The sequence below is a fragment of the Hyperolius riggenbachi genome, chromosome 6 (genome assembly GCF_040937935.1).
Source record: "Hyperolius riggenbachi isolate aHypRig1 chromosome 6, aHypRig1.pri, whole genome shotgun sequence".
Lineage (NCBI taxonomy): Eukaryota > Metazoa > Chordata > Amphibia > Anura > Hyperoliidae > Hyperolius > Hyperolius riggenbachi.
The window spans coordinates 169,838,004-169,862,871 of NC_090651.1; the positions used below are offsets into that span (position 1 = coordinate 169,838,004).

General features: G+C 43.9%; 1 protein-coding gene across 2 annotated transcripts in view; it reads right to left on the reverse strand.

Annotated features, from left to right (window-relative positions):
• L3MBTL2 (L3MBTL histone methyl-lysine binding protein 2) overlaps positions 1-24,868 on the reverse strand; it is a 336,131-nt gene that overhangs the window by 262,390 nt on the left and 48,873 nt on the right. For both annotated transcript variants that reach the window (XR_011022081.1, XM_068240208.1), the window contains exons 2-3: positions 22,682-22,909; positions 8,453-8,586 (exon numbers count right to left, since the gene is read on the reverse strand). Coding sequence is in view for 1 of the 2 variants with exons in the window: in XM_068240208.1 (XP_068096309.1) it covers positions 8,453-8,586; positions 22,682-22,892 (345 nt within the window). In the remaining variant the exon portion in view is untranslated. The remainder of the gene's footprint in view (positions 1-8,452; positions 8,587-22,681; positions 22,910-24,868) is intronic.

Below are 24,868 nucleotides of genomic sequence, written 5' to 3' on the forward strand. Positions count from 1 at the left end.
GTTTTAAAGGGGCACTATGGCGAAAAATTTTAAAATTTAAAATATGTGCAAACATAAACAAATAAGAAGTACGTTTTTTCCAGAGTAAAATGAGCCAGAAATTAATTTTCTCCTATGTTGCTGTCACTTACAGTAGGAGCGACTGGTTTTGGACTAGTCCATCTCTTCATAGGGGATTCTCAGGGATTTATTAATTTTTAAAAGCACTTAGTAAATGGCAGTTGCTCTGTCCAACTGCCAAAAAAACTGTGTAGCGAGCAGGCAGGCTGGTCAGCATCATTGTTTAAATCCTTTTTAGGGAATATTTTTATAAAGAGTAAAAATTCCCTATGAAGAGATGGACTAGTCCAATCTGTCACTTCTGTCAGATTTCTACTACCTACTTTAAGTGACAGCAACATAGGAGAAAAGTAATTTATGGCTCATTTTACTCTGGAAAAAAAAGTACTTATTTGTTTATGTTTGTGCATGTTTTAAATTTTACAATTTTTCACCATAGCGCCCCTTTAAAGAGGCACTATTAGCAATAACATGCCCCCCAAAGAAAATACATATGTAAGTAGATAAATACTTCCTCTACTTACATAACAGATGTATTGCACTGTCCTCGGTTTCCATCCATATAATTTTAGATTATAAATAAAGGGACATTCTCTTCATGGCAGGGGCCATCTTGCTTCCTCCGGGTATATTCTTCCCCCCCCCCCCCCGCACTCCCCTCCTCCCCGCACTTATCCTCAGCACAGCGGGGAGGAAAAGCTGCAGGCAGCAAAGACTCACCTAACAATAGATCCAAGCGCTGCAGTTCCCCCCTATACTCTCTGCACTACCACCGGCGGCAGTGCAGAGAGTATGGGGGGAACTGCAGCGCCTGGGAACATTATTCCTGGAGTCTGTGCGCTGCCTTTATCCTTCCCCAAAGTTCTGTGCGGGGAAGAAGGATAATGCGGCGGCGGCAGCGGGCGGCAGAAGGGCAGGGGGGGGGGGGGGCGTGGACATCACACTGGAGGAGGGGGGCAGAGGACAGTGACAGGAGATAGCCTCTGGCCCCCCTCCGTGCGTTCTTACGGCGGCTACAACCACCGCGAACAAGGGGAGAGCAGGCGGCCAATCACAGAGCAGAGAGGTGATTGACAGAGGCTTTAGCCAATCAGCCTGCCTGTCATTTCTGTTCTGCGGCCTTGCGTCCTGCAGGCATGGGGAGAGAAAAACCTCTTAGGGAAAAAAGTAAGAATGATTTTAACTAGTTGCATTACCTTTTTGTCTATGTAATAGACTAATATAGAAAGCACCTGCTAGACTTACCGGTAGCGGTGTTTCTATCCTGAAGCTGGGACACGTCCTTCAGGAGTTTGGGCACGCCCAGACACCTGCTGAAACACAACGAAAGGATTAAAAGCTCCCGCCCTCCCTCTAACCTCAGTGTATAAAAAGTAAAAGACCGGACACCAGGAAAGAAGAGAGGAGCGAAGCACCTCCTAGTGACCTCTAACAGAACAGACGTCAGGAAAGTGCGCAGAAGGGTAGGGTAGCGGACAGTGTCCCAGCTTCAGGATAGAAACACCGCTACCGGTAAGTCTAGCAGGTGCTTTCTCAAACCCTCAGCTGGGACACGTCCTTCAGGAGAGATGGAAAAGTAAAATGACCCACCTAGGGAGGGACTACAGCCTGTAGCACTTTCCTGCCAAACGACAAATCCTGTTGTGACAGCACATCCACTCTATAGTGTTTGATAAAGGTGGAAGGACTTGCCCAGGTCGCCGCCTGACATATCTGCTGAACTGTAGCCCCCGCTCTCTCAGCCCATGATGTAGAGATGGAACGGGTCGAGTGTGCGTTAATACTGGTTGGTGGAGTAGAGTCTGAAATCTTGTAGGCCAACGAAATAACCTCACAGATCCATTTAGCCAGAGTCTGTCTAGAAGCCTGGAGACCTCGGTTTATTGCACCATATAGAACAAATAAATGAGAGGTCTTTCTAAACTCCCTAGTTCTAGTCAAGTAGGCCAAAATAGCTCGCCTGACATCTAAACAATGAAATTCAGACTCCTTGGCACAAGAAGGCCTATCACAAAATGACGGAAGAACAATACTTTGAGATCTGTGAAACTCCGAAGAAACTTTCGGTAAATAATTAGGATCTAACCGAAGAACAACCTTGTCCGGAAAAATTGCCAAAAACGGATCCTTAATAGATAAGGCCTGGAGATCACCTAGTCTCCTGGCCGACGTAATTGCAACTAAAAAGATAACTTTAAACGTCAAAAATTTCAGATCAATTTCCTCAATGGGCTCAAACGGGGTTTAGTTAGCACATTGAGGACCAAGGAAAGATCCCACTGTTGCACAATCTTTTGTTTGATAGGTGTGGATCTTCGTACTGCACGAAAAAAATCTCTGATTAACCTTTCTTGTGCCAAGGGTCTATCCAATAGAATAGATAACGCTGAACACTGCACTCTGAGCGTACTGATGGACAAATTCATTTCAAGACCCTCCTGGAGAAAGTCCAGAATGGTACCTAGTTCCGACTGACATCTATTATGAGAAATACACCATGACTCAAACACCCTCCACACCTTCCTATAGATCTTGTGCGTGACGGGTTTCCTGCACTTCAATAACGTATCAATCACTTTTTCGGATATCCCCTTGTTCCTAAGAATTAGCCTCTCAGGATCCAAGCCGATAGACTGAACAACTCCGGCCTGGGATGAAATACGGGCCCCTGTCGTAAAAGGTCTGACCTCAGCGGGAGAGGTAATGGAGATTGCACTGACAGACTCAAGAGCGTGGCAAACCAAACCCTCTTGGGCCAGGCCGGTGCAATCAGAATTAAATTTGCCTTTTCCCTTTGCACCTTCTCGAGAACTCGTGGAATTAACTTTAGGGGCGGAAAGGCATAGCCTAGACTGAATGTCCATGGTACCGATAGTGCGTCCAATCCCAGGGAGCTCGGACTGCCATGGAGAGAAAAAAATTGGGGTAACTTCGCGTTGGTCGGAGAAGCGAAGAGATCGATTTCTGGAGAGCCTAATCTTTCTGTTATCCAGAGAAAAACCTCCTGATTCAATTCCCATTCCGCTTGGTCGAGTTCGTGGCAGCTCAAATAATCCGCTTCCACATTCAGCGTTCCCTTTATGTGAATCGCTTCGACTGACAACAGATTTGCCTCTGCCCAGCAAAAAATCTCCGTCGACAAGAGGGACAGACTTACTGATCTGGTGCCCCCTTGCTTGTTGAGATACGCCACTGCGGAAACATTGTCGGAAAAAAACAGAACATGCTTGTCCTGTATCAATTTCTGAAAAGCAAAAAACGCCTCCAGAACTGCCCGAAGCTCCCTGAGATTGGACGAGCTTCTTGCCAGCCTCTTGGGCCATGTCCCCTGTGCCTGATAACCTAGGGTTGTGGCTCCCCAACCCCAAGCGCTTGCATCTGTGTGGATTCTCACTGGGTCTTCCTGTCTCCACACTCTGCCCTGAGTGAGATTGGAGGTGCCTAGCCACCAGTGTAAACTTTGCTTTACCTGACCCGGAATCTGAACTACGTTCTCCAGAGACTCCTGAGTCTTGTCCCAAATTGCTAACAACCACCTCTGCAGACCTCGACTGTGAAACTGTGCCCAAGAGACTGCCGGGAGTGCTGCTGTCATTAACCCCAAAACCTTCATTACGTTTCTGATGGATGTTTCTTGTAACAGTAAAAGGTTTCTCAACTCTGACTGTAATTTTTCTACTTTTACCATGGGAAGAAAAATCCTGCCTCTGACAGAATCGATCGTATAGCCCAAGAATACGATCGTCTGGGTTGGTATCAAATGGGATTTCTGATAATTTATTATCCATCCCAACTGCGTTAAGGTTTGAATTACCTGGTCTCTGTGCTGTATTAATGTCTGCTCTGTTTTGGCAAAAATTAGCAGGTCGTCTAAATAAGGAATTATCTCTATTCCTTGAAGTCTTATAAACTTCATGATCTCGGCCAGCACCTTTGTAAAGATTCGAGGGGCTGTCGCAATTCCGAAGGGAAGTGCTTGAAACTGGTAATGGAGACACTGTCCCTGTGATTGAATTGCGAACCTCAGAAACTTCTGATGCGACTGTGCAATGGGGATGTGTAAATATGCGTCCTGTAAATCTATTGACACAAAAAACTCCTCCCCTGCAGTAGGGCCCTTACTGAGGAGATGTTCTCCATTCTGAACCTCCTGTAAATTAAAAAAGGGTTTAGAGACTTCAGGTTCAGAATGAATCTGAAGTCCCCTGTATTCTTTGTGACCAGAAATATGTGGGAATAATACCCCTGGTACTCTTCCTCTTGAGGCACCGGAAGTATTACCCGCTTTGAAATTAATTTTGAAATTTCTAACTGAAGTCCGTCTGCCTTCCTCTGATCTAGAGGAAGACTGTTCACGTAGACCCTGGAGGGAGGTGGAACAAAAAAATTGCGGACGGTAACCGTCCCTTATAATTTTTAAAATAAAAGGATCTGGATTTATTTGACCCCACTGGGAAACGAAAAAGCGAAGCCTCCCCCCCACTGGCCGAGAGTCATTTATTCTCTTTGGGGTTGTTGGGTTTAGCAAGAGCAAATCCCCCTTTCCCCTTGCCTGCTGGAAAAGACAATTTTTTCTGTTGGGAATGAGACTTGGGTTGATCCTCCCTACTCTGTCCAGGCCTTCTGAAATTCCCCTGTTTCTTAAATTGAAAGGGTTTACGTTTACTGGGAAACTGTTTTCCCCTCTCAGCTGATCGGGAAAGAATATTCTTTAATTCACTCCCGAAAAGTAAATTACCTTCAAAGGGTACCGAGCATAATTTGTTCTTTGATGTCAAGTCCCCATCCCAGGTCTTGAGCCAGACCGCTCTCCTGGCAGAATTGATAAGAGCCGTAGTACGGGCAGAAATTCTAATAATCTCTACCGCCGCGTCTGCCAAAAAAAGCCACCGATCTCAAAACCACCGGCAGAGACTTGACATAAGTATCCAAAGCTTTACCAGAACTAATATGTGAAACTAAATTTTCCATCCACACTTTTAAATTCCTGGATATGCAAGTAGCAGCTACACTTGGTAAAAAGGCAAAAGATGCCGATTCCCATGCCTTTTTGAGCAGTAAATCAATTCTTTTATCCATAGCGTCCTTTAGCATCCCTGCATCCTCAAAGGATAGGTCCGCATTTTTTGAATATTTAGATAAAGAAGCATCAATCTTTGGACACTTCGTACATTTTTCCATATCTGACTGGGCAAACGGATATTTTCTCTTAGCCAACTTCGGGATAAACAAACGTCGCTCCGGCTCCTGCCATTGCGATGCAATAATGTCCTTAAGGGACTGGTGAAACGGAAAAACTCTACCGGTTTGCTGAGCCAAACCGGAATATACCTGATCCTGAACTGACAATTCCTTTTGAACTTCAGGAATTTGTTCCGTAGTGTATACAGCTTTAAGTAAGTCATTAACCTCATCTGTATTAAACAAAAATCTAGCTGGTTTTTTAGACTCTTCATCCGAGTCTTCCTCTGAATGAACGGTCTCTCCCTCCTCAACTTCAGAGAAATTTCCGCTCCCTAAATCTTCCCTCTCCTCCTCCTCCTCTTCCTCCTCCTGCAGAGCCCCTCTAAAATCAACTGGTAACTGGGAAGGGCCCGCAGGAGGATCCGACTCAAGATCGCCAAAGCTAGGAGGAGGAATGGACTCAGTAGGTGCAGAGGAAGGACCAGCCCCAGAAACCTCCGTGGAAACTGACAAAAGGGACTCTTTAAATTTACCCAAAGTTTCCGTCATATACCTTTTAACTGAACGCATTACATTTTTAAAAATCGCTGATGACTCAGAAGCAATAACTGCATCAATACAATTCTGGCATAAACTTTTTGTATAACTAGAAGATAATTTAGCCAGACATTGGCAACATTTCTTAGATTTAGGCCTAACACTAGAGCCACTTTGGCCTGAAAAGAAAAAACAGACACAGAGAAACCCCATTAATCACTTATCTTTATGGTCGGTTTCAGTAAGGGAGAGCATTCTCCCACTCACCCCACCATCCGACTGTTTGGCTGTGGAGGCTGACGCTGCGGACGCCGACACTGCTGCCGTTGATGCTGCTGCCGGTGCACTGCCCTGGGACGCAGAGGCCGCTGAAGCGCTTGCTGACTCCATTGTGCGCCATAGCGGCCTCTCCCTGGCGTCCTTTCATACACACATCCTTCCGACGCCACTTCCGGTCGCTTCCCCTCTCCTCCCGGAAGTCCGTCATGCGCATCAGCCGGAACCCCTGCCTTTTTTTCAAAAGCCGGCAGAAGGCTAGGCGCGCAGGAGGAAGGAAGCTGGACTGCCCTATTCCACCCGCGGGCGTCCAGCATAATGGCGGCGGCCGCACGTTCTTCCCGGATCCGACTCCAGATCGCCTCCATGGAGCACCCCCCGGCTAACTACAGGTACCACCGCCAGGACCAAACTCACCCTCCGGTGAGAGCAACAAAATAACAAATAGGAGCTACCTTTCCGTGTGTTCCCGGGCGGAAACACAAATACACTGAGGTTAGAGGGAGGGCGGGAGCTTTTAATCCTTTCGTTGTGTTTCAGCAGGTGTCTGGGCGTGCCCAAACTCCTGAAGGACGTGTCCCAGCTGAGGGTTTGAGAAAATTGATTTCACATATAATGCCTAACAGTTACTCTTTAAGGACATTACATCAAAGTTGGATCAGCCTGTAGTGCTTTAGTAGTAGTAGTAGTAGTAGTAGTAGTGTAGTGTTTTTTTACTTTAATTTTGAGTGTGACTCCAAATCCAGACCTTCATGGGTTGATAAATTTGATTTCCATTGATAATTTTTGTGTAATTTGTGTGATTTTGTTGTCAGCACATTCAACTATGTAAAGAACAAAGTATTTTATACGAATATTTGATTTATTCAGATGTAGGGTGTCTTATTTTTGCATTCAGTTTATTTTTTTGAGCAGTGTATATACGGGTTCCCAAACTTGACCCACATTTTGGGTAACCCGCTGGTACTCAACGGATACCCGACCCGATGCAGCCCTCTAAACTACAGCTTACCAAAAACCTGGAATACACTAGAGTCAAAAAATAGGAACAGTTAAAAATCTTCAACAAGGCAGTGCTCCCTTGAATTAACATTAAGCTCTTCAAGAAGGATTTTTATGTATAATACTTCATAACTTTTGGCTATAATAAAACATGAACCTAAAGTCCAACATGTGGAAATGGTTTAATTGTTTTATAGTCTGAAGAGAGATTAGACCCGCTTCAGCATTGTATTGTTCTCCATTTCCCAATCTCCATCTGAAATATTTTTTTGCCATTTTGAAACAAAACAGAAAAAAGGACAACACACAAAAACCTTTTTTTATACAATGGGAAGGAGAACCACAATCAAGTTTATTCTGCTGTCTCATTTCTTATACTTGGTAATACGGGATTTGAAAAATCACTAAAATCAAAATGCGGACAGTGCAATACATACGGTATGTTATGTAAGTAGAGCAAGTATTTATCTACTTATATATGTGGTTTTTTTTCTGCTGCTCCTCTTAAAAGGAACACTTAGAGACACTGAAGCGAAAAAAAAATTATGATATTATGATTTGTATGTGTAGTACAGCTAAGAAATAAAACATTAAGATCAGATACATCAGTCTAATTGTTTCCAGTACAGGAAGAGTTGAGAAACTCCAGTTGTTATCTCTATGCAAACAAGCCATTAAGCTCTCCGACTAAGTTAGTCGTGGAGAGGGCTGTTATCTGACTTTTATTATCTCAACTGTTCCTGGACTATTTAATTTTCCTCTGCCAGAGGAGATGTCATTACTTCACAGACTGCTCTGAAAGAATCATTTTGAATGCTGAGTGTTGTGTAATCTGCACATATTATAGAATAATGCAATGTTAGGAAAAACACTATACACCTGAAAATAAAAGTATGAGAATATTTTCTTTGCTGCTAATCTTCTAGTAATTATTCATAGTACACAACCAATTCATTATATCATATTTTTTTTCCCGCTTCAGTGTCTCTTTAAGTCACCCTAAAAAAATTAGTTTTACTCACCTGGAGCTTCTACCAGCCCCCTGCAGCTGTCCGGTGCCCACGCAGACTCGCACCTATTCTCCTGGCCCTGGTATAGAGGGCGCTATTGCGGCCAGGAACGTGAAGGATCACTCGCGTTCCCAGGCCTGTCGGTTCCTGTCGCCGAAACCGGAAGTAACTGTCGGCGGGGCCAGGAGCATCGGAGCGAGTCTGCGTGGGCACCGGACAGCTGCAGGGGGCTGGTAGAAGCCCCAGGTGAGTAAAACTATTTTTTTAGGTTGACTTAAGTGACCCTTTAAGTACAGTATATCTTAAAAATGTTTAAAAAGGTTATCTGTCCAGATGTTTGTTTCCCTATTATGAATGAATGTAAATAATCTGAATATAAATACCTGTAGCCGAGCAAGAATACTTGCTTTCTTGGAATTAGATGAATAGCTACGGGAACATGATTCGCTGCAGAATCTCTTTGTTTTTGAAAAGAAAGCATCACGCGTACCAACTATTCCACACATCTCACAGATAGCTACAAATTAGGGAGAAAAACACAAATTACTAAATTACGGTAAAACTATACAAAAGTATGGTATACAAAGTTGAAACAATAAAATATTCCTAGAGATTTTTTTTTAATAATGGTTTTGTAATGATCGGTGGTACTCTGCTGGTCAGAGTGAGCTCAAACAGACAGATCAGTAATACAACATATAAAAGTACAGCAATGGTCGTCAGTATTTTAATAAGGTGTGATCACACGTGTTTGAGTGCACAGTAGTTCAGGAGTACTCCTATGTGATAACCCCTGGCTGTGGGGAGTTTCACGTGTAAGTGATAGCCCCTGGCTGTGGGGTCTATCACTTAAAACAAGAGTGGTCGTTCAGGCAAGGTCAGTAACGGATCGGTCAGTAGTCGGTACAAAATCAGCAAACAGAAGCATAGTCAGAGTATAGCCAAGGTCGACAACAATCAGATATGCAGAGGTACAGAATCAGAGAGCGAGAACTAGAGAACTCTCTAAGGTCTGAGAGCTTAACCGCAAAGTTTCAGCAACAGCAGACAATGATGCACTGACCGCTACGATCTTAAATACCTAAGGTGTACCTGCGGCTCCACCCACTAGCCTCAGACAATGAGATAGCAAAGGATCAGACTGAGTTGTCAGCTGACCGGCCGGTCAGCTGACTCTCCTCCTCAGCGCATAAAGGTCCTGTCTCTGTGTGCGCGCGTGCGCCCTTCTGTTCTGATGTGACCTGGAGAGACCTGACCTGGTGTGATGTAATGCTGAGGAGGCGGCGGCGGCATCTGCCGTGGCGTCAGACGCGAGAGCGGCGGCTGCACCGCTCTCCGCTGCAGAGGTAATTTTCCTACTCTTGACAGGTTTTGATTTGCAAATGTGAATGACAAGTTTGCTGAAAAAAAATAGTACTACAAAAAAAATAAAAATAAATTAATTAACTCCAGTTCAGAGTGCACATCCAAATATATCTTTACCTGCAGATAAATAGCTTTTTTTGTACTTGAATAGTTGTGACTTAAAGAGAACCAGAGACAAAGCACCCTTATCAGTGGGGACATGAAAGTAAACACCTACCCTGCTTTTAGTTTCATTCTTCTCTGCTTAATCTGTCTGTTATCAGCTGTGATAAGAATCCCCGACTGAGCATTCAGTCTAGGTTTGACCTGGAATTGTTATAGCTGAGTCAGTCTTCTGCGGAGTCTTTTCAAGCTCAAGCCTGCCCCCTCCTGGCTCAGCTTTCCTGCTTTGCATACTCAGAGCTGGTGATGACATGGGAGGGGCTGCTCCTCTAGAAAGAAGCTCTGAAACAGACAAGTGTGGCTGCTGTGTGATCTGTGTGCACTGTGCAGCCAGTCATCATTATTATCTACTGTATGCAGTTTCATTTCTATGAAAGACACTTCCTACAGGCAGCCACACAGCATGCCAGAATAATAAAGTTGAAAGCACACATATGAAAGTCTGCAGCAGCAGCCCTGTTTGACTAAAGTTTCATAGAGCCTAGACAGCACATCCAGAACAACTCATAACCTGGGAGCAGAAGGGATATGAGCCGGCGGCCATATTGGATTTTTCCTGGAGCAATAGTGGATAAAAAAAAGCACTCAAAAATGGCACACCAGAGTGGCGAAATGATCAGGTACAGCATTTATTCTTTACAAGCTATCGACTGATATGTTTATTTTGTGTGAATCGTTCATCTCTGGTTCCCTTTAAGCTAGGCTTATTGTCTTCCTTACTGCTTACAGGCAGCCCTGACAAAGACTATGAGGGAGACTCTGGAACAACTGGTGTACTGGTTAAGGGCACCGCCTTTGACATGGGAGACCAGGGTTCGAATCCTGGCTAGGATCAGTACCTATTCAGTAAGGAGTTCAAGGCAAGACTCCCTAACACTGCAGGGTGGCCTCTTGAGCGCGTCCCAGTGGCTGCAGCTCTTGAGCGCTTTGAGTCCGACAGGAGAAAAGCGCTATACAAATGTTCGGATTATCGGATTATTATGTACTACAGTGAAAGTATATAAATGTGTAAAAGAGGCTGTGTGTGCCTTCCTAGGGAGACAGGAAAAAACACAGACACCAGGAGTATATGGTGTAGTATGCCAAGTGCTGATCACGTAGTCTTAAAGAGCAAAAGAATACTCAGAAGTATGGGTTGCACGGCTAGCAACCACAGTATGAAGGCAGCTGAGGAAATCCCATCCTCACTCGGGTTCTTTAGTCATCAGATATGTGGGTCGTGCCCCAGAAAAAAGCAATAGTTCAGAAGTGAACACTAGACTAACCCCCCAAAGCAGCTGAGGGGCTGTGACATGACAACGGGCCCCAAAATTAGGTGGTAGTGGATGAACAGAATATCTATATTATGTGACTAAAAAATAAATAAAAATGGCTTACCTCACAAAGAAGGGGCAATGCCAATTTCAAACAAAAGATTTATTATTCGATGCGAGTACCTGTTTTATGTGTTTTAATATGGAATAAAAGAGGCAGATCTGCTGTTGCTAACATACAAAAACTACTTACCATTCTGGAACAGGTAAAAGCAAATCCCTCATCTTACCAAAATGCAGCCATTCTGCTGTTAGATGCCCAAAAGGCTTTTGATGTAGTAAACTGGGTTTGGCTTGATTTAACATCGATTAAAATGGGCTTCACTGGGAAACTTCTCAATCTTTTTTGACTTGTGTATAGAGAACCTAAAGCTCGGATCTACTCGCCTGGCTATCTATCCCTTCCCCCTGGCTAGAGGCACCCGTCAGGGCTGCCCCGTCACCGCTCCTGTTTAATATTGCACTAGAGTCTCTCACTCGTCTCTTGGACAAGACTATTCCGGGCATCAAAATAGGGGAAGTGAAAGTTTCTCAAGTCCTATTTGCTGACAATGTCCTAATATTACTAGATGACCCTGTCCCTTCAGGTCCCTCCATCCTACAACTTATCTCAGAAACAGGCCAGTAGTCAGGATTCCCAATAAACAAATCCAAAAGTGAGTTAACATTTCTTTCCAAAAAAGCCACAATTATTGTTACAAAAGATCCCATAACCTATCAAGGCATCCAAGTTGGTAAAGACACTCAGTTCTTATATCACCTTAATTTATCATCCTCGATCCAGAACCTGATCAAACAATTGACTTAAGGGGCCCATACACCTAACGATTTTCCCGCCGATATACAGCCGTTTCGATCACAGTGATCAAAACGGCTGTGAAATCGCTGCGCACACCGCTGACAGAACGATCGATTTCCGTCCGAAATCGATCGTTCCCGTCAATTCCCATCGACCCATCCGTGCGGAAGATTTTTCTCGGTCGCCGGCGGGTCGGGAGTGCGTCGTTAGTGGCGTTCGAATGCCCGACGACCGACGCAATACATCGGTAATACATTATCTGCTCCAGCCGGCGCGAGTCCCCTGGTCTTCTTATTCGCTTCGGGCTCCAGACCGTTTCTTCTCCGCTTTGGGCTCCAGAGCTACACAGGACTTCCTGTCCCGGCAGGAAGTTTAAACAGTAGAGCGACCTTTACTGTTTAAACTTCCCCTGGACAGGAAGTTCAGTAGCCGGAGCGGAGCCAGAGCGGTGCAGAAAACAGTGGGGACTCGCGCCGGCCGGAACAGGTAATGTATGGGGGGAGGGGGCAGCAGCGGCAGCTCCACAGATTGTGATCGGTTTCAGGCTGAAATTGATTCAGAATCTGTTTGCAGTAAAGGTGGCCATACGATCCCTCTCTGATCAGATTCGATCAGAGAGGGATCTATCTGTTGGTCGAATCTGATGGCAAATCGACCAGTGTATGGCCACCTTAACTGGCACACCTTACTGCTCAATGTATCTGGCAGAGCCGCCCTAGTTAAGATGATCACGTTTGGCAGATAACTACATCCCCAACAAGTACTCCCCTTACTGCTAAAACAATCTGATCTATTGAATAAGGCCATTACCAAATTCCTATGGAATAATAAAAGAGTATGTATTAAAGGGAACCTAAACTGAGAAGGATATGGCTTTTTCCTTTTAAAATAATTCCAGTTGCCTGACTCTCCTGTTGATCCTGTGTCTCTAATACTTTCAGCCATAGCCCCTGAACAAGCATGCAGATCAGGTGCTCTGACTGAAGTCAGACTGGATTAGCTGCATGCTTGTTTCAGGTCTGTGATGCAGCTACTACTGCAGCCAAAGAGATCATCAGGACTGCCAGGCAACTAGTATTATTTAAAAGGAAACATCCATATCCCTCTCAGTTTAGGTTCCCTTTAAGCCGGTAGAGATTGCAGTTACCCAAAGATCTGAGAGGTCTTAAAATCCCCAATATCCGCCTTTATAATCTGGCATGCATGATGAGACATCTCCGAGATTGGGTGTCTGGTACATCTGAATTCTCCAATTACCCCCCCTAGAGAGTGCCCTAGTTGAACTCCTGGACCTGGATTACTACACTCTCGTTGGGCTACTCTACCATTGAGATTGAAACATAATGTTGTCATACGTGACACTATGATAACATGGAAGGAAATCAGGAAGCTATTTCAGCTCACTTGGAAAATTTCTAAATATTTACCATTGTGGGGCACTACAGATTTCTCTCCTGTTATGCAACACAATGCATTTCTAAGATGGGAAACTAAAGGTATTAGCAAACTAAGTCAACTATTTAATGCTTCTACGGGCAGGTGGTGGTCATTTACTGAACTTAACCGTATGTTGAACATCCCAAGAACATTTTCTCTCTATGGCCAGATTAGATCCTATGTAGCTAAACATCTTTCTGAAGTCTCTACTATTATTCGACTTACTCCTTTTGATCATTACTTTAAACCAGGAGGCGGGAGCCAGTCCCTCTCTGAGCTACACAAAGATCTACAAAACCTTAATGCTAAACACCTGGCATCCTATAACATCCATAGGTGGAACAGCTACTTCACAATTACTAATTTTCCAGAGAAAAATTTGGAGCGACTTGGCACCTTTCGTAAAATCATAATAAATGAGCCCTGGCAAGAGTCTCACCTCTTTTTCATACATCATGCCATGCCATATGCGCATTTAACATCATCTATAACCACCCTCCTGTTAATTATAAGGCAGAATGCCCAAAATGTAAATTTCCCCACACCGATATGGTGCATTGTGTGTCGACATGCCCCAAGATAGCTCGGTTTTGGGAGCAAGTCTCTCGCTTCCTGGCACGTTTAAATTGTGGTCCCCATCAGAAAGACCCAGTTCTGTACCTATTTCATGTTTTAGGGGTGTCAACTCCCACCTATGCCGAATCTCTTAAGACTCCTGATATATTACCTCTAACACTGGCAGCAGCCAGAAAATCTATTTTCAACAGGTGGATTTACCCCACGGCCCCATCCATTCAATATGTTAAAGATGAGATGCTGGACTTGTTTGTCATGGACAAAACTGATGCTCTTCTACATTAAGAAAAGATAACTAAACGATTCTTCAAAAAATGGAAACCTTTTATCAAAGAGATTTTACTAGAGATTAAATTTATCAGCTAATGCACCCCCTTAAATATACATCGTGGTACTGCACTGAAAAACTATTGGGCACTCTTGGCACTCTAGAATTGCCATCCTAAATCAGTCAAATAACTGACTACCGTCATACAGTTAATTTTACCATAGGTCCCATACAGAGAGAGCAATCGGGGGGAGGGAGGGGTTATGTTATTGGGATTATTATTGGGAGGGAAAAGGGGAGGGAAAGACAATGGGCCTAGTGTATGAAAAACCTGTAGTGCCTGGCAGATCTCCTGCTTTCTTTCAGCTGCTATACCCCAATCTAGTGCTGTAGCTCTGAACACGGCCCACGTCTTCACCAGAGACAAGCCCCCGCTTGAACAGGACACTGAATATGTCTCCTGACTTCGTTTACCCCCAGGTCTTATCGTGCAAGGTATAGCGGCTGAGGCCGAGAAAGCCAGAGTACCACCAGAGCAAACAAGACTATGCAGCTGGGTGATATTAGGTAGTAGAGCGGAATGCTTTTGTGGAGGAAGTTACACAGATCACACCAGGAGCTATGAACAAGGGAGCAAGATTGCTCAGAGTGACCGCAGCTCTGAGCTTCCAAGAACCGCCACAATAAACAAAAACACAATGGTTGCTCAGTTCGACTGCAGCACTGAGCATCTGATGTCCACCACACTGAGTAACAAGGACAGACAACAGACAGACAGATGTAATGCTTGCCAATCTAATCACTGCCCCAGTGATAGCAAACATCCACACTGACATGGATAAGACAAACAAGTAGGGGCGTAACTAATAGCAACCGCTGCTATAGTCACGTCCACAGGAACAGGACAAGCAAGAATCCTACAAGTCACCAACGTGGTGAAGGCAGTCTCCAAACTGTCAGGATAGGAAAAGACTTCACTGTAGCCCCCGTGGGTGCAGTGAACGTCCAAGCAGGCAAGGCAAGGTAATGCAATACAATATTCAAACTTTACACAAGGAACCCAGCAATCAAGTATGGCAAAGCTGAACGCTATGACGGGCGAGGTGTGAGAGGAGAAGCAGACTTTTCTATGGACATCAACCAATGAGAGCAGACATGAAAATTCCCACACAGCTGAATGGTAATCACGCAATCCTGTGTTAGGATGATTGAAGGCTGCAAGCTGGCTGTGGATGGAAAGGAATCTCATTACAAATGCATCCCAAATTATGCAACAACATGCATGTTAGAAATCTATAGATGTCTGGCTGCAGTTCAACTGCAGCAAGCCATAGGTGGATTCATGACAACATCCTGAACTACTCTGAACTGCAGAGTGATTGCACATGGCAATGAGACTTGTTGCGAATGCAATCAAAACCCAAGCCCAGAAAAGAAACCCTGTAACAAGCACCAATCTATAATATATGTCATATACAAAAAGATCTTTATTTAACAATGATCCATCAATTGGTCAACTATACAAATGAAGGGGTAGAACCCCAAAACAATAAAAAACAATTAAGACATCCCATAAAATGTCTCCATCTTATTTAATCTGTATGCATATGTGCAATATCAAGGCTGATCAGTACTGAGGGCTTCTAAATAGAGCTCTCAGTCTGTTTGAACCCGCGATCAGTATTACCTATAAAGTGCGATAATAGTGTCTCATAAACATGTATAGGTGCAACATAGTTTCTAATACATATCAAAAATACAAACAGTATATATACAAAGAGCATTTAGACAATCATAACTTTGTGCAAAAATTGATAGTGGGAGACCTGGGTGAATGAATGGTTCCACTGCTGTGGAAATAACTACCAACAAAATACAAAAACCATATTCCTATAAAGATGAAGTCTGAAATGACTTCAAGTAATGAGTGACAGTGTAGCAGCCCACATGTGTGCATGAAAGAGAGGTATACTTAGCCGGGAGACAAGTGGTGAACACAGGAGTGATGGAGAGACGGCAGGTCCCCGCTAGCGACCCCACTAGTTACGCGGGCGCAACCCCGTTTTCTCAAGGAGAGGAGAGACCATGTCTGTGCGCCACGCTATGGCATCTGAAGGTGTGCACGTGATCCCGTCCCGTACATCACTACCGGAAGTGACGTTGCGGACTTAGGCGAGAGTGCAGAGAGACCGGAACTCAGACCACGCTGTAGCGCAAGGAAGGTAAATATAGAGAAAGCGTTCCACCGGGTGCATAGAGGTTAAAAGAGGAATAAGAAGATGCTATGTGCAAACACGTTAATACATGTTATGCAGTGGTATGTCAACATCAAACACAATGATTGATAAATGTCACCAATGCATAAATCAATATTAGTATATATATCCACACACCACCTTTATTATCAATGCATCTATAGTCTCTTTAAAGAGACTCCGTAACAAAAATTGCATCCTGTTTTTTATCATCCTACAAGTTCCAAAAGCTATTCTAATGTGTTCTGGCTTACTGTAGCACTTTCTGCAATCACAGTCTTTGTAATAAATCAATGTATCTTTCCCCTGTCAGACTTGTCGGCCTGTGTCTGGAAGGCTGCCAAGTTCTTCAGTGTTGTGGTTCTGATATGAACTCCCCCTTCCAGGCCCTTCTATGCACACTGCCTGTGTGATATTTAGATTAGTGCAGCTTCTCTCTTCTCTCTTATCTTTTACAAACTGGATAAATTGTCCTCTGAGCTGGCTGGGCTTTCACATACTGAGGAAATTCAGACAAGGGCAAAGCTGTTTGCAGGAAGAAAAGAGCAGCCTGAAACTTCAGTGCATGAGAAATGCAGGATGAGAGAAATACACAAATGATCTCTTGAGATTCAAAAGGAAGGGTGTATACAGCCTGCTTGTGTATGGATGTATTTTCTATGTGTGGACATACTGTACATCAACCTACTTCCTGTTTTGGTGGCCATTTTGTTTGTTTATAAACAAACTTTTAAAAACTGTTTTTAACCACTTTTAATGCGGCGGGGAGCGGTGAAATTGTGACAGAGGGTAATAGGAGATGTCCCCTAACGCACTGGTATGTTTACTTTTGTGCGATTTTAACAATACAGATTCTCTTTAAGGGGGCAATGCCCCTAAATAGTCCCAATTCTCAAAGGAGAAAATATGAACAGGGGCTTTCCATTCAAGAACCGATTGGACCACAATGTTAGTCCTGGATAAGCGGAGAGTCCGTGCAAGCAAACCTGGAGTCCACACAGTCTCATAAAGAAAAATTCCCCCAGATCACAGATATTGGGTCCATAAGTAACAAATCCCCTCAGGGTTATAGTTTCACAGTATCTTATGTACCAAAGTGCATCCAAGAGGTCCTGAGTCTAGATCCAAGGGAATTAACAATCCATCAGGAGTGCTGCACATTTGCTCCATTGCCCGCATACCAGTGTGATCCAGGTCCATGAATATATCCCAGTAGACAGAATCCAAGCCAGTATCTATGTATCTACATATACAGAAAAGAACAGTAAGTATAGGTTCTGTACAATTAAATCACAACCAAGGAGGGGACAGTGAAAATACATCCAGGAGAAGATGGTACAGTATGACAGTATTGCAATATTCAACCATGCCCCAAGAAACCTGACCAATCTATTTCTTCATTAATTCCAGAGGGTGCCATTGAATTGAGTTGATATATCCATCTCGCCTCTCTCTTAAGAAGGTTGACAGAAATATCACCACCCCTAATACCCATAGTAATCTGTTATAGGCCACATACCCGAGTGCCCCTACAAGATTCTCCATGTGTATATAGATAATGAGCTGCCACGGATGTGAGACTTACTCCCTCCTCCACATATCTTTTTGCAAGCTTGATTTTAGAGAAATGCTGTTGGATCCTGGTTTTGAGCATATTTTTTGTTTGGCCAACGTAGATTTTTTCACATGGGGATATGATGGCATAGATGACCCCCTTACTTTTGCAATTGATATATTTATGAATCTTATAGGTGTTCAACCTCCTAGTGTCCCGTATTTCAGTACAGGGGTGCATATTTTCACCTACATTGCAGTTTCCACAAGGGTAACTGCCACAGAGTCTCCCCATAGTACGTTAATGCAATCAAAACTAAACAGCCGAATGCAAGCAGAGAAATCAAAACTGCTCGGTTGCAGCTCCAATGCAACCGACAGGTCATGCTACAGGAGAGATCCTTACAAAACCCTTGGTCCCACGTAAAGTAGATGCTGTTATCACAGCATCTCCCAAGAACCTGATCACGCATTTCAAGCCTACTGTTCTGATCTGCCTGAGACTGTAATTTTTTTGTAACATGATTGGGTACTTGGTTTATTAGTCTTAACTTGTATGTTTATTATAAAAACTCAAATAAAACACGTTTAAAAAAAAATATGGAATAAATTGTTTTTAGTACTAGTGACCATTGGATTGTGTTCCTTTTGCTTCCAGAGTGACGGTCACTTTTACATCCTGTGAGCACTGTGTGGGTGAATGCAGGTCCCCTGTTGTGAAACTAAGCACTGAGGATTGAGATCTATGTTTTGACACCACTTGTGGATGTGGTAGCCAGAGCAGCTGTTTCACCTTTGTATGACTACATCCTGACTAATTCAATCTCGGCAGGCGCCCAGGGCTGTTTCCTGATACAGAATCCTTAAGGCACTATAACTTGACCTGATGAAGCGGTTGTAGCCATGAAACGCGTTGTCTGATGTGCACAATAAAAAGTATGTTCTTAATGAAAATCTCGCATTCTTGAAATTGGCATCACTAAGGTACGATTATCTTACCCATATATCTACCCACATAAATAAATGTGTCGTCGTGGACACTCAGTTCTAGTAGTTTTGGAGATATTGCTGAGGTTGTTAAGTTTTCTGAGGGTTTGTTTTTTTGTGGTGTGGTTACCACACCAGAACCGATGGCTGCACCTGCGAGGTGGCTTTGGAAGCAGGGTTTGTAGCCTTTGTTTCATGCTGCTGCTAAGGCTGCTCACCCTGTGGTTGCGACATGTCTCCCACACAGTTACTGCCGCTGCTGCCGACAGTGTAACAAATGGAGACGCCAGAAGCACGCTGAAATCACTTCCTGGCTCTCCGTTCCACACCCTCTGCAGGCCACGTGACATAAGCGTCTCCACCCTCCTAAAGCGTCTAACAACATTCCCGGAAGCCGCACACACAGAGCCCGGATGCGCCTTGCATAGCTGGTGTCTAGCAGAGGGAGAGCGGTGTAACGGCCATACAATGCACAGCGGCCGAATACCGCATGTAAAGGAGGTCTGCGGTTGGCGTTACCTCTTGTCCTTGCCTTTGTCACACTGACCCCCTTTGGAAAGAACTCACCCTCCGGTGAGTAACAAAAAAACAAACTGGGAGCTTGCTTCTGTTAGGTGTTTCCGCGAGGAAACTCAGATGAACTGAGGAGTGAGGGAGGGCGGGGGCTTTTAAACTTCTTGGTTAATTGTGTTTCCACAGATCCGAGGCGGAGCCAGATCTCAGGTTGTCCCGGATAATTAGAGAAAGATGAATGAGACGAGCAGCTGAGTTCAGTACCGACTGAAGCGGGGCCAGTCTGTTAGAAGGTAGTCCACAAAGTAGTATGTTGCAGTAGTCCAGACGAGATATTATAAGAGCATGTATTAACATTTTAGTTGCGTCTTGAGTGAGAAAAGGTCCGATGCGAGATTTGTTTTTGAGTTGGAGATGGCAGAAGCTGGTTATGGAGTGAACATGAGGAATAAAATATAACTTTTGTTGTGTGAATACTTCATCCTACTACCAATTACTGAATCTGAGAGAGCCTAAGCGCTTTGAGTCCTATGGGAGAAAAGCGCTATAGAAATGTTATTATATTGTATTGTATTGTATAAAAGAGAGAGATGAGTCGAATATTACCCCCAAGCACCGTGCTTTGGGAACTGAAGTTATGGGAGTGTTGTTAAAATTTATTGTAACTTCAGGCAGAGAGGTGGACAGAGACGGTGGAAAAATGATTAGTTCTGTTTTACTCATATTAAGTTTTAAGACGCGAGAGGGCATGAAGGAGGATATAGCAGACAAGCAGTCTGGAAAATGTTTGAGGAGGAAGTTAAGGTCTGGGGCCGAGAGGTACAGTTGTGTATCGTCTGCATACAGGTGGTATTGAAACCCGAATGAGTTGATTAAGTCACCAAGACCGTGCATGTAAATGGAAAAGAGGAGGGGACCAAGGACAGAGCCTTGAGGAACCCCAACAGACAAAGGGTGAGGAGAAGAGATCTGATCTGAGCTGTTGTGTATCTTTTAGAGCAGAGAGGACTGAGTTAAGGTCCGCTTCAATTGTCAGCTCTGGCTGCTTGCGACACTGTGGCCCATATACAATTCACTTTTTCTCCTGGGTTTTCTCCTAGGTGATATTTTCACGTGTCATAAAATGCCTTTTAAGCCACCAGCAAGCAAGAAAATAGTCAAAAATAAATTTAATGGTACTTTTTCACAAGCTTTTGGGTACTTTTTCAATTGTAAAATGCTGAAAAGTTAGTTTAAAGAGAAGATGAAAATTATCTCCTAGGAGATAGCTCAGGTGAAAAAGTTAATTGCATATGGACCTGTGATTGAAACATTATGCACTTGCAATTTCTTTGTTAATCGGTATTGTCAAGATCACGAAGACGTCACAGCTGTAACATAACAAAACGTGAAAACAGTGATGTGCAGTGAATACTTTCCGGATTCACTATATGTGTATTTTAAAAAAAAATTGTGATTAGTGGTACTTAAAAAAAGCAAATTAAAAGCACATGGAAAGTTTTTTTAAAAATAAATTCCAGCAGATGTACAAAAAACTTTGGACAATACCTTTTTTTAATTCATCACAGAAAGGAGGAGGAGGAAGGAGGGGAGGGGGAGGAGGTGGGAAGAGGGAGGTGGCTTGTGAAGATGTCTGGAGCTTTAAATTCCCATCAGTCCTATCCCTTCCACTTTCCAGCTCTACGTAGCTGCTTTGACTGAAAAGACCACCACCCAATCAGTAAGAGGATGCTGAAAGGACCAACTCCAATTCGCATACAGGGCAAACAGGTCCGTAGAGGACGCCATCAATGTTAGCCTCGCATACATCTTGGAGCACCTCGAAAGGCCTGATTCCTATGCCAGAATCCTGTTTCTGGACTTTAGCTCTGCGTTCAACACGATCTGCCCGGACATTCTGATCGACAACCTGGCGCAGCTCGCTGTTGACCCCACACTCTGTGCATGGGTCAGGAGCTTCCTCTCAGATAGAACGCAGCAGGTCAAGCTCGGCAACTGCACCTCCAGCATGAGAATTACTAATACGGGTGCACCCCAAGGGTGTGTACTGTCCCCGCTACTGTTCTCCCTGTATACCAATAACTGCACCTCCTCCACAGACTCTGTGAAGGTCATCAAATTTGCTGATGACACAACTATCATTGGCCTCATCAACAACAACGGAGAGCACGAGTATCACAGCGAAATAGAGAGAATCTGCAATTGGTGCAAGAGCAACAACCTCGTCCTCAATGCAACAAAGACTGTCGAGCTGGTTGTTGACTTTAGGAAGAACCCTCCTGCCCTCCCACCCGTCAACATAGGCGAGACAGTGGTCTCCAAAGTACCAACTGTGCGGTTCCTGGGCTCAACCTTATCCACTGACCTAAAATGGGGGCAAAGCACTGCCAGAATTCAGAAGAAGGCACGGCAGAGGCTATTTTTCCTGCGCCAACTTAAAAAATTCGGAATCCCTCGGGAGCTACTGACCAGCTTCTACACCGCGACCACGGAGTCCATTCTCTGCTCCTCCATAATCGTCTGGTATGCTGGCGCAACGGAGAGAGATAGACAAAAACTGCAAAGAATCATCAATGAGGCAGAAAAGATCATTGGTTCACACCTACCATCCCTTGACCTCCTCCACACCGCCAGGATGAGGAAGAGGGCCAACAGGATTTCCTGTGACTCTTCTCACCCTGGCAGCTGCTTCTTTAAACCTCTCCCGCTGGGTCGGCGCTTCCGAACCATTAGATCCAGAACCAGCAGACGTCGGAACACCTTCTTCCCTCAGGCAGTTCTTTTGTTAAACGCCAACCCCCACTAAACCCCCACCACCTAGACCACAAAGCTTCTACCTACCTATACCTCATGCTCAGAGGTCTTCCTTCTTCTCTTCAGTATAGGTAGCAATAACTATTGCAGTAATCTTAGGGTGCTGCTGTTAAGGTTTACATTTGTCTACGCAGAAATGTTAAATGTTTTGTTGGTAAGGTTAACGCTGTCTATGTCCTAAAATTGTTGCATGTACTGTAATGTATCATGTACAGTACTCCGCCAATGTGGAGTGCTTCTTCTTTGCTTAAGCCATGTGTACCAAAAGCAATTCCGGGTCTGGCTCGGCCGTACTTGGCGAATAAACTACTTATCCTAGGCTGAACAAACATCGTTGAATGGGGACAACAGCCACACATTTTACCACTGGGACTGGGAACAATGGACTAGAAGTGGAGAAATGGGGAGTCTTCCTGAGGATATGAGTACCTTTTTTGCCCGCAGGTTAGATTTTTTAAAATTTTGCCTAGAGAATTATCTGTCTCTGCCAAGACTAATTTTTTTTTGTGTGTAAAGCTGCAATTTCAGTACTAAGGTGAAAAACTGAGCTAAATAAATTATGTTCATACCTGGCTCGGAATCATTTTCGACTAAAACTTTTCCGGTACTAGACAGACATTTCACATTTGATGTGGAAACTTCACACTCCTCCTGTGCTTCTTCAAAGCTGGAACCACCTAAACTCGAGCTGCTGTCACTCAAGACACTGCTGTGACTTTCTTTAAAGCTGTCATAGTTGAGAGCAAATTCAAAATCATCCTGTAGGTCCATTTGATTCATTTCAGTTTGGCATCTCTCTGTAAGAACAAAATTTAAAGCAAACACGTTATGTTTTCTAGTATTTAATGGGCACATTAAAAACATGTTCGGTCTATGTCTAGATTGCTTTTGAGACACAGTGTAAGTTTGGAGTAAGTTTTTATAGAAGGAAAGGAAATTTGCTTAAAGGAATACTATCGATTGAAACAACTTTTTTTTAATACTCTATATTAGTGTACACATTACCACTAGTGCTAGGGGCACTTTATTTATTCACCCAGGTCTCTCTCTTGCTATCCCTGCTTAAAAATTCATTTCTCACACAGCTATAGGAGTTTGGGTCACCCTGAGCTGCTTGGTTACTCTGTCACACAGCTCACAAATATATTTCACTGTGTCACTCAGCATGCAGCAGATATGAGGAGAAATAGGCTGATCTGAGGTGGTAACAGGTAACTAAATGAGCTGGAATATTGCTGGAATATAACTAGCTAAAGAAATAGTCTGTGTTTACACTCACACTGGCTGCCTGCTTGAGGTGATTCACTCCAGGCTGCATCCACTTTACAAGCTGCTGAGAGGGGCAGACCACTGTCTACAATTAGCATTATTAGTATCTTTATCAGTCAAGAGAAGCAAAGATAATAAACACACATTGCTAGAATCTTTAACCCCTTACCACCATATCAATAAGATTCTTTCAGCAAGGTGATAATTAAACTATAAACTGAGGAGTTGATAGCAACTCCCCTGTGCAGAGATATGGTCTAGCCCTCTGGGAGCTCAGTATTAGATACATTTTGTATCCAACACTGACGCCAAAACTGACGGAGGATTTTACAGCTGAGAGGAACAGCTGTGTGAGGAATCAAATTGCTCTTAGTACTTGTCCTAATGTGTGCTACAACATACAGCATTTAAAAATAAATGCATACATCGATAGTATTCCTTTAACATATAGAAAAGACTTAAGTGCAATGAGATATGGGGCATAGAATTAAGTGTGGGGGTCTCAGACATAACACTACATCAAACCAACAGTCTTGGCTCTGCGTAGTGGGCACTGGTCGGTATGGAGGTGTTGCATTAAATGATGTATAGGTACTTTCCAGCAAAAAAAAATGAGTGCCAGTCACTTAAACGCTGTGAAAATCTGACTGGTAATAAAAGCTTTAAAATGCACCGGACAACCACATACAACTGTGCAGGCACATCTAATTTCTAAGACTTACTTTCTAACTTGTTAACGTAAATAGAATTATTAGACTTTCAAATACAGTATATAATACACACACGCTAGTTTTAAACAGGGCTGTGGAGTCGGTACAAAAATCATCAGACTCCTACTTAGTAGGTTAAAAGTATGTAACATAAAGGGCATTTCATTACTGCCAAAGCTTAGGAATTTTAAAGCTATATTAACCTCTTGAGGACCAGTGGTTTATGATAGTGACCAGGTGATTGTTTACAATTCAGCACTTCACCACTTTGCTAGTAAAGAGAGTCTGAAGCCAGATTAAAAATGGCTTTTTAGCTTATATACAGCAGGGGCATGTTTGCCCCTGCTAAAACGCCCCTATCTCGTGGCATAATGAGGGGTCTTTACCCCCCAAATCCCCCCTGCTACCTCCAGGGAGCGCTTCCGTGTGAGGCAGGGCTATGAGCTGCAGCCCTGTCTCACACGCGTCTATCAGCGGCGGATCTCCGCCTCACCCCCGCCCCTCTCAGTCTGCCTTTGCTGAGAGGGGCGGGGAAGAGGCCCCAAGAAAGTCGTGGATTTTGCAGGGGGGATTTGGGGGGTAAAGAACCCTCGTTATGCCGCGGTATATCGGCATTTTAGCAGGGGCAAACATGCCCCTGCTGAATATAAGCTAAAAAGCCATTTTTAATCTGGCTTCAGATTCTCTTTAACGATTTATTGCTCAGTCATACAACTTAGCAACCAAGTTAATTTTACCACCTCTAATAGAGCTTTCTTTTGGTGGTCTCTGATTGCT